The 25575-nt window shown below is 35.9% G+C and overlaps 4 protein-coding genes across 6 annotated transcripts; 1 reads left to right on the plus strand and 3 right to left on the minus strand.

Annotated features, from left to right (window-relative positions):
* Nucleotides 1–958: 958 nt before the first annotated feature.
* Nucleotides 959–2042, minus strand: LOC129301189 (uncharacterized). Its single transcript, XM_054939767.1, has 2 exons — nt 1566–2042; nt 959–1433 (listed from the first exon to the last, which is right to left on the minus strand). The coding sequence occupies exons 1-2, from the start codon at nt 1747–1749 to the stop codon at nt 1096–1098; spliced, it is 522 nt and encodes a 173-aa protein (XP_054795742.1). The 5' UTR covers nt 1750–2042; the 3' UTR covers nt 959–1095.
* A 5909-nt stretch (nt 2043–7951) lies between these two features.
* Nucleotides 7952–10492, plus strand: LOC129301187 (GRAS family protein RAM1-like). The gene is made up of 2 exons (XM_054939763.1): nt 7952–8827; nt 9297–10492. Exons 1-2 carry the CDS (start codon nt 7952–7954, stop codon nt 10425–10427), a joined length of 2007 nt encoding a protein of 668 aa, XP_054795738.1. The 3' UTR covers nt 10428–10492.
* Nucleotides 10493–13763: 3271 nt separating this feature from the next.
* LOC129301188 (membrane-anchored ubiquitin-fold protein 3-like) lies at nt 13764–18866 on the minus strand. Of its 3 annotated transcripts, none has more exons than XM_054939766.1 (4): nt 18407–18866; nt 18035–18295; nt 14365–14532; nt 13764–14103 (listed from the first exon to the last, which is right to left on the minus strand). In XM_054939766.1, exons 2-4 carry the CDS (start codon nt 18162–18164, stop codon nt 14048–14050), a joined length of 354 nt encoding a protein of 117 aa, XP_054795741.1. In that variant the 5' UTR covers nt 18165–18295; nt 18407–18866; the 3' UTR covers nt 13764–14047. The 3 variants fall into 3 exon arrangements, with proteins under 3 accessions (XP_054795741.1, XP_054795740.1, XP_054795739.1); XM_054939765.1 differs by having other exon boundaries at nt 18035–18304; XM_054939764.1 differs by having other exon boundaries at nt 18035–18250; nt 18407–18864.
* Nucleotides 18867–21808: 2942 nt separating this feature from the next.
* On the minus strand, nt 21809–22530 carry LOC129301186 (glutaredoxin-C3-like). The gene has a single exon (XM_054939762.1). It carries the CDS (start codon nt 22465–22467, stop codon nt 22093–22095), a length of 375 nt encoding a protein of 124 aa, XP_054795737.1. The 5' UTR covers nt 22468–22530; the 3' UTR covers nt 21809–22092.
* Between the last annotated feature and the right edge of the window lie 3045 nt (nt 22531–25575).

Here is a 25575-nt window from a genome sequence, read left to right on the forward strand (position 1 = left end):
TGCTCACTGTGAGTCACTAGGATGATCCGTAGCTGGGAAGGGTGCGCAGATAAACTACAGATCTAGCATCATTTCATTTCCAGCTGCCATTTCAAGCTGTTATAATTGCTTTCTTATTGTTTTCATTATTGCTGTGGTGATGCTAGCACAGCACAAGTGCACAACATGGACCCCACTAGTGTACTCATTCTCTGGATGCGTCCGAGGTGAAATTTCACCTGCTGCGATCTGCCACTATGGAGCTAATAAAGGTGATGACAGGCTGGCTGATTCTTTGTACGGATTTCTTAATTGTTCTGTAAAGGTAATGTAGCAATAGCAAGTTGTGCATCATGCTTAAGGGTCCTTGCAATCACGTAAAGAAATAGGATGGACAAGAAAAGCAAATAAATCTTCAGATATAGATTGATATGCTGAGGCAATTGCTAGAAACCACACTCATCCTAGCATCACAAACAATTGCAGTTATGAATGTTAATTGCTAGGAATGAGCATTGCAAATTTCGTGTGGTCTACTCTCCATCTGATAGAATTAAAGAAATTTTTTGTCTTTTCCGGTTCTCAATTTGCATTTGGCACATTAATTATAATAGGTTTGAGCTAATCTGATGGCTAGTGAAATAGTTTGAGGTCTCAAAGTTTGTCAGTTTCCAGTGGATTTCCAGTTTACTTATTTACTGACATACTGGACCGCTATTCTGCTTTACCCCGTTGAAAACACTCCATTTTTATGGAACACCATATCATTAAACACAGTCTATCCCCCGGTAATAAGCTGTTGGGGAAATTACTTGTTCTTGCAATTTCACAGAAAAGAAGTCCTATAAATGTAATCCATTTTAACGGGGACCAAATCAACTGCTGAAATCAAGTTCTCTTTTCCAGCCAAAGTCTACATGCATAATATTTTTTTTTGCATAGTTGATATATTACTTCGTAATCAAACAAATAATGCAGGTAAACAATCAAGAGGGAGAAAGAAAATATCTGTGCCCCTGATAGGCTAAAATAAGATAGCGCATATCTGAGTTCTTGGAATTTGTCAAACACAAGTGGCCAAGTAATTCAACAGACTACAAGTGTAAGCTGCTTCTTTTAGTTACCACACAAGGCGATATCCTTCTTAGATGGTCTGTAACTCAAAGGAGTTAGACTGTAAATGCAGAGATTGTCTCTTCTTGCTTTGACTGTTATCTCATTAGATGTGCTTCTGTAGCTAGGAACATCGCATGAGGAGGATGAACTCCCCATTAAATTTACTTGGCAAGAAGATGCAACATCAGGGTCTTCGGCACATTTCACTCCATCAACTGATGGTATTTCCAGCTTGTACATTCCATACTTATCTGTCGTTCTGTTCACTGAAACTGTTATCTGTTCCTTTGTTTTAGCTGAGCGCGCTTTAAACATGCAATCTATTTTGACTTCTACTCCTGGAGATATTCAAGGAAGTAAAATGTGTGAACTCTTTTTCATTTTCGCTCAGTACCAGAACATACATGTTCCTCGAAGTTTAATCACAATTAACAAAACTCAAATCTAACAAGAATGTTGATACTCATCACCTGACAGGAAGTAGCTGTGTCTGGAAAAGCTGTTATTGGAGCAGGTGTCACAGTAAACGAAGCCCATCACAGTGATGTGGGAGCTGGGTAACCTGGGTTTCCCTGGCAGCCTGGGTTTTGCGGGCTCAACTTCCAAAACGGGTGTAAACAAGGATAAAAGAAGCAAGAAAACTATCGGGTTCATGGCCAACTTTGCAAAAATGGAGGGAAGCTCCCTAGTAGTGTCTGTGATGTTCTGCAATAGCTTTGCTTTCAAAGGCCTTGACACATAGTAAACGAGTTCGCTGTGTAGACAATGAGGGGCAGATGTTAGTGGTGAACAAACTTCAAGCGAAAAGTTGGAAATAATTTATCTTTTCCATATGAAACAGAGACATGTGAATGTTATTTGGCAACATATGGAACTTATGAGTAGGAGAGAGAATAGTCAATAGATGGTGGATTCTTTGGAATTTTCCGGAGCTGGGAGGCATGTAGCTTGATAGCCTCTCTAGAGAGATTAAGGTGGGGGCTTATAAAAGCACAAAAGAGGACTTGGGATTAATCAAGGATCATAGGCATAGCACTTCTCTCTACTGGGCTTTCTGCAATTTGAACCAAGTGGGTTCGGAAACCACCAATGGGACGCTAATTGCAATGAAGCTCTACGGAAGGCCAGAAGGGAAGTTTCGACACCAAACTACCTTATCCCAAGGATGAACACCATTCTTAGGATGGGATTTGAAATGATCCAGATTTCAAGTATTATTATATAATTTTATATTATATTTATCAAAATAAAAGGTTATAAAAATTATAAAATAATTTTAATATTTTTTTATAAAAGGTTATGAAAATTATAAAATAATTTTAATATTTTTTTATTTTTAATATAGTTTAAATTTAATTTAAAGGGTCCAATTTAATATTAAATTTTTATTTAAATGTATTATACATAATACAAATATACTTCAATTATATTATTTGTATTGTATAGAGTACATATGGATAATCAATATATATAAATTATAAAAAATTTTATATTAAATTGGACCCTATAAATTAAATCTAGATCAAATTAAAGATAAAAAAGTATTAAAATTATTTTATAATTTTTATAAATTTTTATTTTAATAAATATAATATAAAATTATATTTAAAATTTGGGTTGAGATCTCATCCCAAGGATGGTGGGATGAGCATAGAATTTGAACTGGTTGGATACACTCTTTTTCAGTACATAGGCACAGGGCAACTTCTAGTTGGAACCAATCATTTATTGGAACTATTGCAACAACAAAAGGGTCAAGAACCGAAGAAAAGCTTGAGGAAGGTTAGGAGCATTCCCGTAGGCTGTAGTTGCATTTGCACCTCGCAATGGTATATGCCTCACTATCTGAATTCAAAAAGAAACTAATTAAACGAACAATTTTACAAAGTTGTGTGAAGATTAAGCAACTAAGAGGGCTGCTTCTTCTTCTTCTTCTTCTTCTTCTTTTCCTGGTATTGGAAGGTGTCTCACTCAACCTACTATTTTAGGTTTGGATGAAGAACCTCATATCCACTTCATTATCACACTGTCACTTACCAGTGCCAGGTCACCATCTTGCTCGTCACCATCAATCCCTCCTGTGATCCATTTACAACGACATCAAACGACTGTCGCTTACTCGCTTTGCCTTAATTAGAAAGAAACGCATGCAGTACAGTCATTATCATAATTTTGTATTCAGTTTTCATGCATAGTTTCGGTCTGTATATCTCCACCTCCTGTTTTCAGTATGATTTCAAATGAATTTTGCATTCCATCTCGAGCGGGGCCGAGAGACGATCAAGATTTCTGGCTCTCAGATGATATTAATTATTAATATTGAAAAAAAAAAACTATTGATGATTTAGGTGTAGTCCGAAATTCAAGAAAATTGATAAATTATCAAACAACTCACCTCTTTTTCACAATATGTTAAAAGTTGAGGAACATAGCTCATTTTGATTTGTAATATTTTGGCCTGTTATTACACGTAACTCAACTCTAATCGGTATGGGGTATGCCATATAGTCGCACCCGTCCGTTCCTCATTTTCAGGCGCGAATCTCTCACTTTCACCAAATTAAGACATTTCTATTGATATCGTCGTGCTTCACAGATGTCACGTGTGTACATTACTTCTGCGGTGTGGGTTCTCACTAATTTTCTACGAATTACAATATAAATCCTTTTCTATAAATTTTGTTTGGTCTATAATATAGAGAGTAGGTATTATATATATATACATACAATGGCAAATCCAGGATCCCAGGGAGCAATATTTATTTAAGAAAAAACAAATGATTATGCATATTGTAATATAAAATTTAATATATACAAAAACCAAATAAATTATAAATTAGAGCTTAGATTCATAAAATTTAGATCAACATCTTATTGCTCCCCTAATAACAAAATGTTATATTCAAAATTTAGAAAAAAAATTATATTCATTTATTTTAAATAGTTAATCAAAATAGATAAGTTCATGTCATCCAAAATCCTAATTTTAAAATATTAACATAAAAAAGCCCTTAATAATTATAATAAAGTACTAAAAAAATTCAAATAACCTTAAATTAGTTGCATATCACCTGTAATAAACATTACTTCCTGACCCCACCATCATTCCTTTTACTTTCCTAGTTCGTGGATTATATTCTTCCCCTTGGTATCGTGAACAGCATTCTTGTTCCTTCTTCCTACTACTTTATCGGGTGCAAAAATTATGGATGAGTGGGGGCATAATGTTAAACTCTATATTATTCATTTGGAGTTACACAAATTCGAGTGGAGGCATCTGCCCACGCTCACACCTACATAGGTCCGCCACTGTATATATATATATTAATCGCACCTTACTTCATTGAAAAATCAATGAGTATGTTTTAAATAATCCAAAGGTTAACTTTATTACACTTGAAGGTACGATTAAAAATATGTAAACATATTTTAGAAAATTAAGATGTTAACAAGCTTTTTGAGACATGTAAATCAATCCGTAATGAATTATATTGTGATATTGGAGAAATATTCCTTCCATCTTTATATATAATGTGTTTTTAACCAGATTTTACATATCAATAAAAGTTTGTTATATAGTTGAAATCATATGAAATCACAATAATTTTTTTATTTTATCCCTAATAATGTCAATTAATATTATAATGGTGGTGAATAAAGCACCAAATTAATATTTTTTTGTTTTTTCAAGATAAAGGTAAAACTATCTAATTATTTTAAAAAAAATCATGACATTTCTTATATTTAGGAATAAAATATACTTATAGAAAAATGCAGGGACGGTGGGAATATCAATTAGGCAGCAATTACTGCACGGCCATTTGCTTAACTAACGATAACTCCACGTTAAGTGCAATTAACGACTCAGCCTGGCACCCCACAAGTAGCATGGCTTGGGCCATCCCAATGATTGAAAAGCTGGATATCCATTTCACCAAACATGTAACCCTGACTGGTGTTGGCCCATACCCTTATTGTTAATGGTTACAGCTTGCTTGTGAAGTTATCATCGTGAATATGAGTCACTTCAAATTATTTTGCTGAAATTAGAGATACGTAATTAAATTAGTAATTTTGACCTGAAAATAAAAAATATTTAATACATCATTCTTTAGAAAATTTTTCTCATACGCTTAAATTGATTTCAGAAAGAAAAAAAAACCTTGTTGTGGATTGGAAATTATAGAGAGGGCCATAAGGGACAGGTTGGCGTCAGAAAATGTTTCTAGGCGGCATTGGGGAATGTCCGCAGCCCCACAAAATACCAATTTCTCTCGTTTTATTCTTCTGCGCATTTTTAATGTATTCCTTGTTAAGATTATATGTCAAATTTACTTATTCACGGGTAATATATCTTTTTCAAATCAGAAATAAAGATATTATTATTAATAGTAGTGCTGTTATTATGCCGTTTGATTATGATTACATGGTCGCATGAATGGATACTAGGTAGTTAATTAATTAATTTCATCACAATGGAATGTAAAAATTATCAATGCTATCTTATTTATGAAAGCAATTCCACGGGAAAAATTAATTTGAAAACCATTTTAGCTTTCAGGATTAAATTGAGCACTTACTTGTTGGAAGAGTGGCAGTTTATTAACGATAGATAAAAATAAAATCTCAATCATAAAGTCACAGCAGTCATCGCGCGTTTTTACTTTGGGTTCCGTCTTGTAGTATTATTGTTGCTACTTCTTGTTATCATGTCTCTGTCTCTTCTATTTACTTGCCCAGTACACTCGCACTGGCCAATTGTTAGTTACAATCTAATACAAGCAAAACTGGGCCTTTTCTCTTTCTGATAACAAAAACACGATTTGTTTTTTAAAAAAAAAAAATTCAAGCAGTCGCTTCAATAGTTTCCTCTTATAAACTTGAGACTTGAGAGTGAAGCGAGAGCATAACTATGACAAATTTTTTTAGGAGGGACGTCATATCAACTGCGGGAGTACTCACGTGATCAAAAGAACAAAATATAAGAAAAATAAGAATTACTTTTTTTTATTCTTGCATTTTTAACCGTCCTAACAAATTAATTAACTGTCTTTAAATTAACATAATATTTATATATTCATCTTTATCAATTTATTTAACAATAAAATAAGTATAAAATAATTTATCTATTAAGAGTAACTTAAAAAAATACATTAATGATATTTTGAAATAATAAAAATATTTTACATTGACCATCTAACCCTTGAAAAAATATATTTACATTTCTAAATGGAAAGTTAATATGATTATTAATTACAGCACTGCATCACACACTATTTGTTCGCCGGGGAGGGACGCAGAGGAAAAGCCGCAGGAGGGAACCGCATCCGTGTTGCGGAGGAAGAAGCAAGACTCCGTCATTGGTTAAATAAAAACTAATTAAATAAACACATAAATTTTTAGAAAAGAGATGCCGCCGATGAGGGAGAAGAGGTGGGGACAAGCGCTCCATTCCTTTGGCAAATCCAAAGGGGGAGGCCGCCCCACCGACGTTGGATGCGACGCCGTTCCCTATGTCTCTTTTCTTGTCCCTTTCCCTTTCCCTTTCCCTGCCGAAACCCCCTATGCTTCACTCCTCTATGACAATGTCAACCTAATTTTTTAATTCTGCATCTCTTATTTCCTTCTTCGCTTTTTCCCCCCTCCCTGCATTGCTCAATTCTCATATCATTTATTGTCTTTTTCAGAATGCTGAGCAGCATCAAGTGCTCACTATCAATTTAAATTGTCTACATTGATTTCCTGCAACACGAGTTTATTTTAATTTCATTTTTATATTTTTAGTATTTTTTATGTTAATGTGTTTAAATTTTAAAACAAAGATAACCTTATAATTTTTTTTTCAAAAATTTATTATTTAAAATTTTAAATGTAAATCAAGGTTCAAATTCTATTTTGAGAGAGTTGTCACATCTAATGCGGTGCCTTTAACAAGTCTCTTATAATAAAAACACGCTCAAATGCAATGAAAAATAAATAAATATGAAAAGTTGAATTCAGAGAAAAGCACAGCATTAGCACCAAAGTCCAGTGGTTTTCCTTCATTGAAACCATAGTAACCTTTTATATTTCACCACCTGTGTTTTGATTTAAACAACCAAAACAAAACAAGAAAAAAGAAAAAGGCCAACACTGAATTGGCCCATTCATTCCATCTCTGTCTCTGTCTTTTCTTGGCCAACGAGGAAATTCCATATCTGTCTCACATTCCATGATTCTGCACTTTTTTCATTTTTTATTCCCTCCTTTCAGCTTTCACGTCATTGTCGCTTTCCTATTGGCAATGCTGCCCAATTGCAGATTAACAACTAATTACGGGCGATTCTCATAATGGTTCTTAATTAACTTAGATGCCCAAAACTCAGATGGGCCGGCCCAAGGTGAGTGGGACCCTGCATATTCTTCTTCGTCGCGAGGCATGAGTCCTGCACGGGCCAATAAGTCAATATAGTAAACAGTTAAAACAGGTAACCAAAAATGACAATATGGAGGCCTCTAAAATTCCAGCTAGAATCCCAAGAGGGCTTAGAATGGAGATTATCAAAGACAAGCCTCCAATCACATACGACTGAAATTAGGTTTTGTCCCCACAGTCCCCCCCTTTCAGAGCCATCTACATGAGAAGCCAGAAAACACTGTCTCTGCTCTTTCCATTAATACTTGATTCAACTATACCGAGTTGGCTAGTTAATTTCAGACTGAGTCGCCTTCCCCTTCTTATTCCTTTCGCTTCGTCCAAATCTCAGAAATATCATATTTTCTCGTGAACCTCTCTCAGGTATTCGAATTTTTTCTTGCTACACTGAGAGGGATCAAGAGGTTTTTATTTTTATTTTTATTGTTTTCAGACAAAAATATGATCAATTCACTTTGTGGAAGTTCACTGTCCCTCAAGAGTGAGAATTCATGCAACAAAATCCAGCCCACTTCTTCAAACGACTCGGGTTTGCAGTCCAAGAAAAATGCTGCCCAGTCTTCTGAACATTTAGAGCAGACTAATCTAACCCCTCCCAGCTTAAACCTTCCTGCGTTCAAATTTGACTTGGATGGGGATGTGGAAGTCCAGTCACCAGATAGTTCCATGTGGGAGTCTTTCTTCTCCGATCAGTTAGACGCCGATTTCATGATCTCTTCGCCGGTGAGGAGCATGCCTTCCCCTCAAGCTTCTACCTACAACTGCAACTACAACTATGCTCAGGCAATGCAGGGACAGAGTCTCTCAGGTTGTTCACCTCCGCGCTTCTCATCGCAGATCGGAGCACTTGCCAGCGCCCACAAAGGTAAAGGACTCAGTCCCCTCCATAGGGTATATAACTCTCCAAACAACCAGTATATACAGCCCGTGGAGAACCTTTCACTTCGGACCATAGAAGAATTCTTGGGGGACTATCAAGGGGATCATGGACTCGCTGGTGGATATTCATCCACTAAACTGTCTGATATTGGAAGTTCATCAGACTGCTTTGACATATCAGCTTCAATCCCGCCCATTTTGGACAGCTTGACGATGGCAAGTTCTTCAAGATACTGTGGATCATTGAACGAAGAATCTTTAATGCCGGATGGCTCTCAATTTACCGAAGAGAGTGACGTGCATCAGATGAGCGCATCTCTTTCACAAGCTCTGCAGCAAGAACGCCAGCAAGAGAAACAGCAAAAGCAGCAATCGGAACAGCAATCACACTCACAGCCACATAGCTTGATGGTGCCTATTCCTATAGGGACCGAGCAGGTAAAATCTTTCCCATTATCGGTTCCCATGCAGTTCAGTTTTCTTCAGTGACTCATCATGGATGTCTTTTGCTTTAATTTCCATGTACATAAAATTCAATTTGTCTTGCGTCTTCGTCAAAAATTTTAAGCCTGACATTTAGCTGTCTTCTTAACACAGTATCAGATACGCTAATTACTGGTTATTCTATAACGAGTGTTGTTTTTTCCCGATTGAAAGAGGAATTGTATTAATTTATAAAACAAAAAATGTACAGAGGCTACAAGCTAAGGGAGAAAAACTCAAGACAGAAACCAAAGGAACATCAAAAAGTGTTTGTTTTTAGTATTCAGATATATGCACACGAGAAAATAGAGAATAAATCAAGATAAAGAAAAAGTCAAATCATACTTTATGCATGCTTTCGTGTGGTTGACTTATTCTACACATGCTTATGTCTGATCTAGCGATTTTTTAACTGAATAAATAGGAGCAAGACAGTGGACTTCAACTGGTGCACCTGCTATTAGCCTGTGCTGAGGCAGTGGCCAAAGAAGAATACATGTTGGCAAGAAGGTACTTGCACCATCTGAATCGTGTAGTAACACCTCTTGGTGACTCCATGCAACGAGTCGCGTCCTGTTTCACCGAAGCCTTGAGCGCAAGACTCGCAGCCACTCTCACCACCAAATCCATCATCAACTCCTCCAACCCTAAGCCATCCTTCTCTGGTTTCCCGCAACACTCCATAGAAATCCTCAAGATATACCAAATCGTCTACCAAGCTTGCCCTTACATCAAATTCGCCCACTTCACCGCAAACCAAGCAATCTTCGAAGCATTCGAGGCCGAAGAGAGAGTGCACATAATCGACCTAGACATCCTCCAAGGTTACCAATGGCCCGCGTTCATGCAAGCACTAGCAGCCCGACCCAGTGGAGCCCCGTTTCTGCGAATAACTGGCGTCGGGCCCAGCATCGAGGCCGTGAGGGAAACGGGCCGGTGCTTGACGGAGCTAGCCCACTCTCTCAACATCCCCTTTGAATTCCACCCGGTGGGCGAGCAACTAGAAGATCTCAAGCCCCACATGTTCAACCGTCGGGTCGGAGAGGCATTGGCGGTGAACTCCGTGAATCGGCTTCACAGGGTCCCAGGAAACTGCATGGGAAATTTACTGGGAATAATAAGGGACCAAGCCCCCAACATCGTAACCCTTGTGGAGCAAGAAGCGAGTCATAACGGACCGTATTTCCTGGGCAGATTTCTGGAGGCACTGCATTATTACTCAGCGATTTTCGATTCTCTGGACGCGACGTTTCCGCCGGAGTCGGCGCAGAGGGCTAAGGTGGAGCAGTATATATTTGCGCCAGAAATAAGGAACATAGTGGCCTGTGAAGGAGCGGAGAGGATCGAGAGGCACGAGAGGTTGGAGAAATGGAGGAAGATAATGGAAGGGAGAGGGTTCAGGGGGGTGCCACTGAGTCCGAACGCGGTGACTCAGTCGAAGATATTGCTGGGTTTGTATTCGTGCGATGGATATAGGTTGACGGAGGACAAAGGTTGCTTGCTACTGGGATGGCAAGACCGAGCCCTAATTGCTGCATCTGCATGGCGATGCTGAGGCTGAGATACAGTACACACATACATGGTGCTCAACTGTGTATTTATTGCATGTGGTTCTTTTCCCTTTTAAGGCTTTAACCAAAAAAACAAAACAAAATTTGTTCATTACTTCATCCTATTTGAAATATAGTAAGACGTATTTTAAAAAATCTCATGTTCTTATATACAAGACATTTGATCTTTTTATATACTAAAATACACTTTTAGAAATATTAAAATTACTTTTTAAAAAGTTTTTTTCCCAACAACAATGATTAATTATTGGCATTGAAATCTACATAGTAGGTAAAAATTATTTTTCCTCATATTTTTACCCTCCTTTTAACGCCACAATATTAAATAGTACTTGTTTGAGTTGAATGAAAGATACTGGAGGGAGACACCAATTAATGCAACCACGCTGAAGTCTTGGTTTGGCAGGAGCGTGTTCATTCATGTAATTAATATCCTATTTAGAGAGTAATGAGTGAAAAAACAAATAATCTTATTTATAAATCACATTATTAAATTTTTATTATAAATTTTTTTTATTCACTCTTAAATGTTGGAGAGAGAAAATATATTATTAAAGTGTATATATTTAATAAAAATAAAATTAAAAATTTATTAAATTTTAATATAGAGTTAATAAATTTTAAAATTTTTTTAATGATGATGAAATATGTTAGAAATAACTTATAAATAAAACTAAAAGAGTAAGTTTCTGTTATGGTGTTACCAGCAGTGTGCTGTGTTCTAGGGACGAATTAATTGAATCACATGGTCGAATTATTTAACAATACTTACAAACCTCATCTTATATATTTAATTAAATCATGACAACTAAATTTTAAGGGGTTAATAATATTAATAATGAGAATTTATTATAAAATAAATAATTAATAAAATATTAATATATCTTAATTTAATTGAAAACAAACATATTAAATATGTAAAGTTAAATATATAATTTTTCCTTATTTTTTGTCTTTTTAGTTCAAGGCTTGTGAATTGGATTTCATTCCTTAAATATAAAGATAACATTAAAAAAAATAAAACACTGTTTCATGCACACCCTCTAACAAGCCAAAATAGGCCATAATGATTTGTCAAATATCAACAAATATTGGCCTCGCTTGAAGGTTCTAGGGTGTTTAATTACAATGTTTAAGGTTCTGGACTTCCGGTCCGCAGGAATATAAACTTGTCCTTGAGTTTGCAGGGAAAAAAAAAAAATCGTTTTTGAAAGAGTTGTCTCTTTAGTCTTCAGATCCCACCCACCTTGAATTCAAATTGGTCGGAAAATAACATAGTTTTAGGTATAAATGGGAAATAGAGAAAAAGGAATAAATTTTTTAGATCTTGAACTATTTAATTGTTGGTCAAAAAAACTTTTTAGTTGACACGTGACAACTACCAAATGATAATTTATTTTTTATAGATATTTATATAATTTTAACCAAATAATAGAAAGAAATCAGGGAACTGAATCTCCTCAGTAGCCAAAATCTCATTAATACACACATCACATGACTATTAAAAATACATATGAATAATTTATTATTAAGGAGTAATATATATATATATATATATATTGAAATATTGTGTTCGATACAAATGGGTCAGGTTTAAATCAGATTTTAAGTAAACATACTTAGTTTATTTATAAAAATAGACCTAATTATAAATTTAAGCATGAACAAATCATGTCAAAATTTAAACAAGATATATCATCTGTTTCTACAACCCTTTTTACTTATTTTAATATAATCAACATTTTTATTAAATAGGCCTGGCCTACAGAGACATATAGCATGTCCTGTTAAAATTCTGATATGGTCTATTTAAAAAAAAAACATGCCTGAATTTATAATTAGCTCTATTTAGATAAATAGGATAAGCCTGTCTATTCAAAATCTAACTCAAGCTTGACCTATTTTTACCTATATGTGATACTTCAAAATGTATTTCTTTACTATTTTTAAATAAATTATTTACATATATTTTTAATAATCATGTGATGTGTGTATTGATGAGATTTTGACCATTTGAATGGTCGAGATTTAGCTACTAAAGAATGCTTAGAATTTTGCCGCTGAGAGGATCCAAATCCAAAAATTAAAGCATTTATTTTTGATGTGATTATATGATATCTAGTAGTCCTATTTGGTTGAACTTGATTGATAAATTTAGTTGATAACATCTTAGCTAACATGATTTTTTTTTATATCCATGGGTTTTTTCTGGCCAACAAAAATATTCTCAATAGTTTTAAATGAAGTCTTTTTTTAAAGGGTTAAAATACATTTTTACTCATATACTTTTCTTTCAAGAATGTTGAGCACCCTGTAATAATAAATAAATCATTTCCTCCCAAACTATTTTTTAGATGAGAAAAAACCCCTGCCGTTTACGGATATTTATAACATTTGAATTTCAGTAAATACAAAATTTGCATAAAGAAATTTGTGATTGACTGTTCCATTTTAGTCATTACCAAAAAAAAATCATTACTTAAATTAAATTAATTATTAATATTTATTTTTATTTTAAACTTTGGGTATTTCAATTATTTTACTAAAAAATATTAATGTTTTAAAGGTTCCTAGAAACTTAAGAAAAAAACATGATATTTAGTGAGATCTTATTATCGTTTACATATTACAGGAGGTTAAAATGTATTTTTAATGAAGAGGAATTTTTACTCCTCTAAAAAAAAAAATCCCACTGATTAATATAGAATATTCAGCATCTTTCGAGAAAAAAATATAGGGATAAAAATATATTTTAAATCTTATTCAAATGCAAGAGTCATAAATTGTGTCTTGAACATAGAAATATGCTCACTCACTCGAGATTACTAATTTCCCGTCATCTCTCCACCTCCTTACCCGTCCTCGACCAAAAACATGTAGACATCTTTTTCACCCTGGCCCTTGGAATCGTAGGCCATGTTCGGATCCTTCTAAAAGCACATCATTAAAGAAACGCACAGGACAGACGCTGTCATCATACCTCGAAAATTGTAGTTTATCCCTATGGAATTATCTTGTATGGTGGCCAGACAAACCATGTAAGCTCTCTGTCCTACATGCTAAGATATCAAAGCGCGAAAATTTCCGGGTCGATGTTCTGACAATGTCTTCCTCAACGCGTAGCATTGTGGACAATGAGATCTGACACCTATCAATACTTTACAAATACTTAACTTTAATCTCAGTGTTGACGTGGAGCGATAATCAGATACTGTCAATAATGGACATCAAGATTTAAGGACCCTTCTTCACATCAGCTTGTATCGTCCACATATGAAAAATAACACACACTTAACCGTCACGTGACTTCAATTCAGTGCTCAAGAAACGGCTATATGTATATAATATTTGATCATTCCATCCCATTAGAGTACCGTTCAACGTACTCACAACAGAGATCATGAACGTTTTTGTATGCTACGTATTGTACAAGACTTTCACAACAAACCCATTTTTTATACAACAAAGAAAACTATCGAAGACAAGTCAGGAATAGCCTCCAACAAACATTTGTCTATCCAGCTACGCATTCCCACGACCTCAGAGAGATCCTAGCATCCACAAGGCAAAACTCAGCAGCTTCACTCTGGATAATGGTCGATTCTCACAATATTGCACACGCACATATGGGTTTTATTGGGAGCTCATCAACATCTTTCTCTGCTCAAACCAAGGAAAGCAAATTTCAACGTTCCAAAGAAAGATAATTATGCATCTACACATTTTAGAAGGAAATGATCCCTGATACTTCGCTTCACCATATTCCCATACTTAATACACACTCATCTTCCATAGTTGATGCTTGCTATACAAGCCAATGACACGAGTGCAGACATAAGGCACTGGTATCTGAAGTAAACATGTCATTCATTGAAAATTAACAGACAATATTGACACGAAATATTTCAGAATGAAGTGTACCTGCTTTTGATCTTGCCAAAGATGGCTGGACGACAACATGCATGGTGATTTCACTAGTAAGCTCACCAAAAGGTGCTCTACATTGACCAACTGTCTTGTTGTTTTCCAAAATTTTTCCAGCATTTATAAGTTTTATGTCATTAGCTGCCTTCGGTATAGTCTTCTTGCCTACGGACGATCAGAACAGATTCAAATTCAGATAGGTTAAAGAAGAGTGTGCGCGTAGATGAAAAGTTGAATACAGAACAGCAAGAAGAAAATAAAATAAATGTTAGCAACGGAACTATGCAATGTCCTACAGCTACAGAATTCAACCATCCACTAAATAGTGATGTAATCCAACCAAACATGGGATTATCTAATTTAATCGCTCTTCAGTAATTTAGTTCAACGTTATTGCTGGAAACAGAATATCATGACCGCATATAGAGTGATGCTGACATGATATATTACAGGGGAAGTAAAATTCAAGCAATCGCAGAGACCTAGCCATCTGAAGACTTCAGGTGTGTGCTGTCAGATAAGATTTTTCATACAAAGATGACAGGGAGAGGAACTTCTCTAAAAGACCCAATCATGTAGTGCTGAGTTATTAAAAAAAAAAAATCACTTTTCATGTTCTAGATAAAACTTGATAAATTGTCTACTAAATTACAGTGTCTAAGGAATGAACCGCATTATTCATAATTTGAGAATACTGCAGCTTACTATAAATTGATCTATTGATAGTTGAACGCGAACAATTAAAAACTATACTTAATTTATTCTATTCTTTTATATTATCTAACTTCTAATAAAGTTCTACACTGAGAGCAGTCTAATCACAGGTTCCTTTCCCACCAGTCTATTATACACATCTCACAAACCCATGCAATCAACCAAAAGACCCCTTTAGGCAAGAACATAATAGACTCAATATCACCAGTCACTAAAGGAGTAAGTTCATAATGTTTTTTTTTTTTTTAAGAGCAAGTTCATACAAAGATACAGCTTAGATTACGATAGCAATTTAAAAGCCATATAATTAATTTCTGACATTAAAAATCCAGCATAAACGTTATAGCCATTCTTCAAAAATCTATCAGTCCGAACCAGTTGATCCTTTGAACTAAGCACTCTATTAGTGAGGAAAAAGTGCTTCATTAAGATCTCACACCACCACAGCTCCTTTCATCATTTGATGCTGATTCCAGTGGCTTCAACATTACACGTTGCTTTTCTTTCTTCTTTTTTTTTCGTCAATAATTAAATACCTCTCGTGCATTATGGGGTGAAGAGAAAAGGAGAGAGAGGGGGGGTTTAAATGATCTCTCTGCATACTTCCATAGTTAAACAACCTGAACTGGTTATGGTATTTTTATTATTTTTTTTCTTATTTCCTTCTCTCAATCATTTTTACTTAAGGAAGAAACTCCAATTAAACTATCCAACAGCATCATAATCCCAAAAAAACACACAAATGCAAAGGCCAGAAAATGAAAAGGGTGAACATACAGCAATATTCCCCTTTAAATCCCTTTCATGCGGATTTGGTCTAAAGACTTCTTTGTAGTGAATTCATCAAAAGTTGTCATTAAATTGAACTTAAAAAGCATTATGTAAACATAATCGATCTAGTCTACCTTCAAGGTTTTCATAAGACACTTAAACATCATCATCTCTCACATAAAACTGGATAAGCTTTGTCATTCAGTGCTACAACATAGGATTATTATAGCTAGCTTGCTTCCTTCCTTATTACACCAAATACAATAACATGATATGCCTTACTCTCTCCAAACCACAATATAAAGCATCTTCTTGAAGCTTCCATGGTACAAAATATAGGGTATTGGTAACTTTTGTAATTATTTTTTCAACTATACTCCTACTTCATTTATCACTCTTTTTAAGGAAAATGATGCATTAAAATTTCAATTGTCATTATTAAGGCACTTATATAGGGTATTTGAGGAGGGTATAATTGAAAATATGTATTTTTTTTAATAATTAAGGTTTCAATTAACATTTTTCGAGAAACGTGAATTAGTTATCAATGTCTTATATCATGGTCCAAAGAGATTACGTATTATACAACAACAACAACAAGCCTTTATCCCACTAGGTGGGATCGGCTACATGGATTGCAAGACGCCATTGTGCTCTATCATTTATCAAGCTTTTAGGAATATTATTAATTAAGAGATCGCGTTCAACAACTTCCAAGAGTGTTTTCTTAGGCCTTCCTCTACCTCTCTTAATCGGACTCAAAGTTATATATTCCATTCTTCTCACTGGTGCCTCCCTTGGTCTTTTTTGTACATGCCCAAACCATCTCAACCGATTTTCTACCATTTTTTCCTCAATAGGTGCCACCCTCACTTTTTCGCGTATGTGCTCATTTCGAATTTTATCTTTACATATATGTCCGCACATCCATCATAACATTCTCATCTCTGCTACTCCAACTTTATACTCTTGCTGTCCCGTTAGAGCCCAACATTCACTATTATATAACATTGCCGGTCTGATAGCAGTGCGATAAAACTTTCCTTTAAGTTTATTAGGCACCTTATGGTCACAAATAACTCCTTTAGCTTTTCTCCAATTAAACCACCCAACTTGAATTCTATGTGAAATATCTTCACTGATTTCGCCATTATTTTGAATAATGGCTCCCAAATATCTAAACTTTTCCATTTGAGATATAATTTGATCTCCCAATTTCACTTCCAAGTTATTGTCGAATAGTCCTTTACCAAATTTACAATATAAATATTCCGTCTTACTTCTACTCAGACGAAAACCTTTCGACTCCAATGTCCTTCTCCATAATTCAAGTTTGCAATTAACCTCTTCTCTTGTCTCTGCTATAAGAACTATATCATCCGCGAAGAGCATACATTTCGGGATTTCCTCAGAAAACATTATAGGATAACATTATTTAATGAACACAAGAAATTAATATGGCAATAAATGTTACATTAAAGCCAATCTAACTTGACAAATTTATCAAAGAAAATTAGAGTGTTCAGGCAAATGAGAACTGATCCAGGTAGTCCTGCAAACTAATTGAATTCAATCCTCAGAAAACAAAATGGAGTTATGGAAAAGATTGCCTTGCCTTGTTGGCAAAGCTCTTGCTCCAGTTCTAGCATCCTAGAATCTAAATTTGCAGGTACAGGGATAAGAACAAGTCAATATTATAAGTATCCACAAGAGTTTGAGGACCAACAGCATTCTATTTAAAAGGATATGTCAAGTACAAATAACTGTCATCTAAAGCAAGAAATGTCATTGTGTATGCTCATCCGGCTTCTTAATTGGCATGCACAAACAACTGAAATACAAATAATTCACCAACCCATCTGCCAATTTAAGAGCAAGGAATGTATAGTTATGCCAAATTCATTCTAGCAACACCTGCATCTTTTCTTAAAAAAGTTACCAGAATGAGATTTGTTCATACGGCTGCCAGGAAATATGATCATGTGGACCTTTGTTCATCAGAAACTGCTAGATTATCATGAACGTAACAGAGCCTTGTAATAAAATGCACTAAGTGTAGGAACATTAACTTTGTTTAAGCCAGACAACTTGGTGCATTTCCTAGCATATTCAATTATCATTCTAACACACTGTTCACGAACATAGAACAATTTACAGATTAAAAGCAAGAGTAGCTGGTAACCTTTTGGCCATTCTGCAACAATTCTTTCCTTCAGCATGGCCACGGTAGAAGCTGGCGGGTAACGGAAGGGCCCAATGTCTGAACCATCAAAGATACGAAACTTAAGCTCCACTAAGTCTTCGTCCGGCATCTGATTTTTTTCAACCAATTCAATTCGTGTACAAGACAGTACCACCAACCTCGGACCAAAACTATTCCCTTAAAACCTGCATGCCCCTGCAGCCAAACAGACCGATCGATCAGCAACTCTTTTTCTTTTTCCTGCAAAAACTAAACGCGTAAAAGTACCGAGAACCAGGCAATTCGGAGTCTATTTGACACTAACTTCATTGAATTAAGGAAAAAGAGAACGAAATTAAAAAAAGATAATACCTTGAACAAGAGTAGTAGCGAGAAAAGGAAACTAAAGCTGATGGCTACAAAAGGGTCACAAGATGTGCTTGAAGAAGGAAAAATTTATCGGCATCAAGGAGAGAGAATGAACCCTAGACCCCCATATTGACGCTTTCCTTTATTTTCTTTTCGGCTTTGAGGTTTGAACGATGATGGGGCTTTTGTCAAGCAAAGCAATCTTCTTGGTCTTCCATTTTTAAATTTTACGAAGTATTCAACTTTTTATTGCACCGAGCGCATTTAAAAAAGAGGAAGAAGGAAAAGAAGTGAGATATGGATTTGGAATCTTGCGGGTGTCAGTGAATAGAGTGGGAAGGCAAGAAGTTAGGAGTCACAGCAGCAACAGGAAGATCCCGTCGGCGCGTAAGGTGAATCTCTGAACCAATCATGGCAACCTCGAATTTAATGGGTGGGAAGAACAGATAAGGGAAGTTACTACGTTTGTGCCGATTTGTTGGTTACCCGTTTTTTTGCAGCTGGGCTTTATTGTTATTATTTTATTGGTTGGTTTCTGTTTGGATTTCATTTTCAGATCAGTTTTTTTTCCTCCAATTGCACAACCTCTCGTCCATACCAATAATTATCCTCGGATTTTATTGAGAAAAAAAATAGATTTTAAAATTAGCAATAGAATATATAACTTTAGTGCAGTAATTTAGATTTTAGTTAAAAATTTGATGACAGGCATATGACGGTATAAATGACACATAATCTTATTATATAAGGTACAAGTTGTGGGTCAATGTTCCTTTTCTGGAAATCTAAAAGATGCTAATCGTTGTCATGGAGTAAATTGGGCCTCATAAGCCCACGTTCATTGGAGTCTTTGAGGCATTGTTCAGGACTCAAAAGTATTGCCAGGAAAAATCTTGCTCTCAACATTTCGAGATAATTCTTGTTGGCAACAAAGGGTGTTATTTATGCTCTATAAAAGTGAGTCCTTTAGAACCCCACATATTGTTTATTGAATCTCAGTATCTCAAGAAAAAAATCTCCGCTGTCGGCAGGAATCTTCTCCCTGTGCTCACAAATAAAAAGATTTGCCAAGAAAAATGGTCTACCCTCTAAGCATGTAAAGGCTTAGTGGATGATTTATAAATATTTCCTTTATTCTGATATAATTTATAATTTTTTTTATAAGTGCTTTAAAAATTATGAGGCTTGTCATGTTTCGAAAGTACATATTGAGTGTTGACAAGTGATTAGCCTAAATCTCAAAATTAGGAGGATTCAATATTTGTTGAATTTTGATGATAAATAATTTGCAATTAATATTTTTAAAAAAATTGAGATTTTTCAAAAAATTTGGTAAGCTTTTAAAATCCATAGCTTTTATTGAAAAAAAAAAAACTCGATGACCTGGCTTACTGGTAATGAGATATGTTGTTTATTATTTAAGAATATCGAGAATACTCAGTCCTTTTTTTCTGGGGGTGGGGTGTTGATGGAGTCCACAGCGTAGCTGATAATTAATGTTAAAATACGACGATCACTTGAAAAAGGGAGGCATCAATTCTCGGGAGTATCTTATGCGAGGTTCTTTGTTAATAGACGATTGATTTATTTATTTTTATAATTTATTATAATATATGATTTCTTTGTTAGAAATATCTTCTATTGGCTAGCTTCATTTTGAATATATGGAAGTTTTTTATATGAGGGGGAAGTAGCAGCTTCAACCTCCCTTATAATCTCAGACCATATTCTTTCTTGTTGCTCAGAACTCGCAAGAGATAAGCCCATATTCCCTTTATTCTCAGTTGGAAAATTATTATTAATAATAACTATAATATATTATAATTATAAATTGCAAAATTCTCAGAAGGAAAAACGCAACCTTTCTCATACACCGAACAAAGCCTAGTTCTTACGGCTCACATCCACCGCCGTTTCTTTGTGGTCCCATTGCTCCCTCCGTTTCATGTACAAGGCATTTTTTAGAAAAGGCTGTCGTGGTATTTTTAAATAAGTCTTGAATAAAAAAAAAAGAGATATTAATTGTATGTTTTATTTATCATCATCACGATACTAATTGATATTATTTGAAATAAATTTGAAAAATTACTATAATTTAGGAAATCAACTGAGAACGGAGCGAGGAAGCAGGGGTGTGCATCCCGAACATGGGCGCGCCATGTCGACTGTTTTTATTTTTTGTCAATACGTTCTAACGCGGGCAAGTACCGGTGGATATGGGGTTGGACACAGGACGCGACGTTTTGGCTCCTTTTTTTTTTTTCTCTCTCTCTCTATCAAAACGAGATGCCCTGCTTCGTCAAGTTCATTCCCAAATCCCTCATCGCCTGCTTCGCTCTGTCTCTGACGGTGAAATTCCAAGAGTTGGGACCCTGCTTCGCGTTCGGCATTTTCTACTCGTCTGAGTTCATTCCCAAAACAAAAAAACCAGATGACCTGCTTCGTCATCTGACCCTTCTCTGTCATACTTCTTCAATTACATTGCCTCCGCCTGAGCTAGTCAACCTGCGTTGCTCAGCCAGCTGATCTGCTTTGTCGACTTTGTCTCCTCTAGTCACCTTGAAACTGCTGTCAACTTCGTCCACTTCTTGCCTGCGTCCTTCGTCGTTCTCTTGATCTCTTACATCTTCCCTCTATTTCTTTCATTAGTTAATGGCATGCTCATAGAGTTACATACTTACAACCATGTTCTAAATTTATTACGATGGACAGATTAGGATAATATTTCGCTGAATTTACACACTCAGACCCATGTTTTAAATTTGCCTCTTTCATTGGTCTGCGGCATGCTCACAATCACACGTGTTTTTAGATAACTTCTGTCTTATTTTCTTTTCTTTCTTTTTATGTGAATATAAATTGATCTTTTTATCTTGAAAAAGATAATTTTTATAATTTCATTTGTTTTTTTTAAATTTTATTAGCGCTTCTCATATTAAAATTGCAGGAAATTGTATTGAAAATATATGTGTATCTAAATATTTAATATTTAATTATTTATATAATCAAATTTTATATCCTAAATATTTATTATTTAATTATTTATATAATCAAATTCATATCCTAAAATTTTTAAAATTGTCATGCCCGTGTGTCATGCCTTATTGCGGTACTTGTATTGGTGCTTCATAAGGATGGAGGGAGCAAGTCAAAGTGGCGAAGATTGGGAATAGTATATATGTGTTTTAATTTTGACTCCTATATTCTTAAATCCTAATTCCGCTCCAGCAAGTCACAAGGAAGCAAATTGGATAGAGCAATAAAAATTTTGACTCGTACCGGTCTGTGGCTTTCACTGCGAAGTTAAGCTATTATTAGGAACGAACCCAAAGCAGAGACAATGCAGCCATTTGCAAGAACAGTAGGATAAATCAAGAGTAGTAGGAAAGTGTTTGGGAACCGAAGTGTAAAAAAACATATATATTTTTTCATTTTACTCTTATCTTCTTTACAGAGAAAGGAGGGTAAATCAAAGAAAGCATCACAAAACCAAATATCACCCCCGACGAGCCAAAAATAAAAAACAAAAATCAAAACTTAGGAATGGAGTAACAGAAGGATTCATAGAGAAGTCAGTAGTAGCGACAAGTATGACCAAAACAGAAGAGAATCGGAAAAGGGACGATAACTCGTGGCGCTCAGAAAGAGAGCGAGTGTGTGTTTGTGTTAGGAACAAGAAGAAGAAGCGTCTAGAGCCAGAGAGCCCCGGCTTCCTTGAGGAGAGGGACGAGAGTGCCATTGATGTGGCAGGCCATGACTCTGTCCATCGTTCCGACGAGCTTGCCTCCGATGAAGACCACCGGCAGGACGGAGGAGCAGCCGAGAAGCCTCATCAAGGCCCTCTCGAGCTCCTTACCTCTGGGGTCCTCGTCCAGCTCGTACACCGTGGGGTTCACTCCCATGCCGCAGAAAAGCCTCTTGATGGCGTGGCACATGCAGCACGTGCTTACGCTGAATATCACCACCGCGTTCTCCGACGCCATTCTCTCTATCCTCTCCAGCGGGTCTCCCACCACCACCGTCGTCACGTAGCCCCCCCACGACGGCGCCGTCTGATAATGCATTTTATCTTTATACTAATGTCTCTATATGACGATGCTGCTCTTAGAAACGAGTGTGTCAAGCTAGCCTGCTGGGTGCAGAGAAGCCGAGTGAGAGCTGGTATTTATAGAGGTTTAAGCGCATTGAGAGGATAATGTTTCTATATATTTTAAATATAAAGTTGGTCTATTCTTTCCCTTCTTTACCCTTTAGTAGTCGTCAGCTTATATGAGAGAGAGAGAGAGAGAGGGGACTTTATGTGGTTTTTTTTTCCTGGTTTATTATTGTTGGGTTTGGCTAATAATAAGTGAGGAGGTTGTTAGATTAGGCTAGGAACAGGCAATTTTTTGGGCAATGATTATGTTGGGGGGAAGGGAAATGTGAATAATTGTGAGAGAAGATACTAACAAGCATTAACAATATTGTTAGGAGAAAAGAGAGAGCAGTTAAGTTGAAGGAATTAAGAGAGAAACAGAGAGGGCAGGCTTTTGCAGGAGGTTGGGTTAGAACCTGCTTCCTCTTCGTCGTCCTCGTTGGTCCTACCCCATCATCTTCTTCTTTTTCCTTTTCTTCTGCAATCTAATTGTTGGACGTCACCTTCTTCTTTTGGATACTTGAGGCTTGGCCAGTTATAGTGTATTAGTTAACTTCACAACTTCCATGAATAGGGGGAAAAAAGTGTCACCTTCTTCCAAAATTGAACAAGGCAGCTTCTAGAATTCAGAATTTGGAAACTTGAAAGCTCGTACATGGTATAAATGCCTGAATAATAATTAATGTATAGTATGGATTAGGTACGGCTTCTGTTCAGTAATCTTTTATCGAGGATAATCTATATATACTATATCTACATCAATCACAGCATCTTCCTCAGGCATATATTGAGGAATATAACAATCAAAAAGAACGCCAAAGAGATCTCGAGTTATAATTAGCACATGTCTATCTCATCACTTAATAAATTCATATATATACTTCCATCCTCGTTGATACTTTGATCCATTAACCACCCTCTCACACATCTCCCGTTTTTTCTTGATAACGTGGGGAATATCGAGCATCATTCGGTCACATGTAGACGGCCAAAAATAGCTTCACGCATTAGTCAATGAAATTGAAATTCAATGGAGACATATAATGCATGTGCCTGCATATACGCGTACAAAATTAATGTCCCATGATCATTTCCGAGCACGATATGGCCCCAAAAAGGAATATAATTTTTTTTGTAGATGAACCAAACAAGTTGCAAGGTGCATGGTTGTGTGTGTGTGTGTGTGTGTGTGTGTGTGTGTGTGTGTGTGTGAGGATCGTAAAGTCGTGCTGAAAAGAAGCAAGGTATAAAAATATTATTGTGGAGTAGACTGTATATATTTGATAAACTAATTAAATGCCCATGCCTACAATTAATTAGTGAATGGAGGCACATGCTGGGCTGCCATGGCTCACAGGTTCACAACACGCATGCCTCATATATGCCTAGATATGTACGCAGCATGTTCACTGTTGTACAGCCTTCTCGCATTAATATAGCATGCATCAACAACAGAGACACAGTGTGTGAGCATAGTTTAGAGTTTTTCAATACGAAAGCAACAAAGAATAAGCCTTCGCTTTAAAGGAAGCACGAGGATCATATAGTATGTGTATGTGGTGATAGAGATTATTAGTGACAGACTGATGATGAACAGAGAAATATCCGTACGTACAGTGAAAGAAGGTTACTCTTTTTGGTATTTGGGGTCGTAGCTGAGCCTTTTGGTGCAGCTTGGAAGGGAAGAAAGAAGCCAAGGGACAGACACACAGGGGGGCATGCTATGGGGTGAGACAGGGAGAGAGATTCATGGGCGAAGAAAAAGATAATGATATTATTCGATTGTGCTTGTCGGCTTGGCTTTCCTTTTTCCTTTCTTCTTTCTTTTTCCCCAGACCTAATATTGTGTGTCCGTGACGTTGGTGAGAGTTATGACATAAAATATTGACCAGAATGCCCTTGTCTATTTCCCCCTTTTCGACTGAACCCTTCATAGTGAGAGGCCGTGTTCAATAAAGCCTGCGTCTGAAGCACACCGGATCCGGCTCTCCTTTCCCGTGTACCCGAAAAGCTATGAAATGAAATGCCATAACAATAACTGTGAAGTGCGTACGGTGCACCCATGGAACTATTCTTTTCATTTCTCTTCACACTCTTTGACCATTTTTTTTGAGGGGAAAGGCAAAATCTGGTGATGGAATATCAACTTTATGGTCAAAAGTAAATAGACAGTTCTAAAAGGAACTAGTGATTAGTAAAGTAAATCTTCGTTCCGAAATGGGTCTGATGCTGAGATGGGGTCCGGATCAGGTAAGTACATGGATAATTGATGCTTTGAAGATCTGATTAACCCAGAGAGAAGTTTTCACCATTAATGGGGAAACAAGGCAAAAAGATGTGGGGATTGTGATGAGACCTAGTGACTGAGAACTTTACACGAAGCGTCTCATCAAGGTGGGGCCAACCGACCTCCCTTTCTTCTTTCTTTGCATATATAAGAGATGCTGCGGGTCTTTGATCCCTTTCTTCTTTCTATTTCGTGCTAAAGCATTTGAAACTTTAAGTTCTAGTATACGCTCTTTGACTGACCCTGTGACTCAACCATGTCGAATTTTCTTACGGGGATATGACATCATCCAGACATGCTTATACATATTTGAGTGTTATCCTCTCACTGATGGATCGATTTTGACTAAGGTTGCTTCAAATTCTACTCGCAATGATTAAATCAAGCTCTAACACTAATTAATGTTGTTTCTTGCCTTTTGTTTTTTCTTATTAGTTTTACAATAAAGTTACCATTAGAGCTTGTCTAATATTAAATTCTTCTCCAAGCGATAAGCCACGTTTGTTTATCATGGTGTATGTGATGCGAGGAATTATAATTAAATTTCACTCCTCGAATAATAACTGAATCTAAGTTAATAAGAATGCAGATACTAAAAATTAACAGTTAAATTATCTCATTCATCCCCTAATTTAACAGTATATGAAGACTGAACTTTTTTAAAAATGTTCAACAAGAGAACCAAATTAATTATAAATTTACAGAAAGACTGATTCATAACATTAAATATAACTATATATATACATTAAT

The sequence above is a fragment of the Prosopis cineraria genome, unplaced genomic scaffold (assembly GCF_029017545.1).
Source record: "Prosopis cineraria cultivar Desert tree isolate PC_DT_omini unplaced genomic scaffold, ASM2901754v1 PC1948, whole genome shotgun sequence".
NCBI classification, from domain to species: domain Eukaryota; kingdom Viridiplantae; phylum Streptophyta; class Magnoliopsida; order Fabales; family Fabaceae; genus Prosopis; species Prosopis cineraria.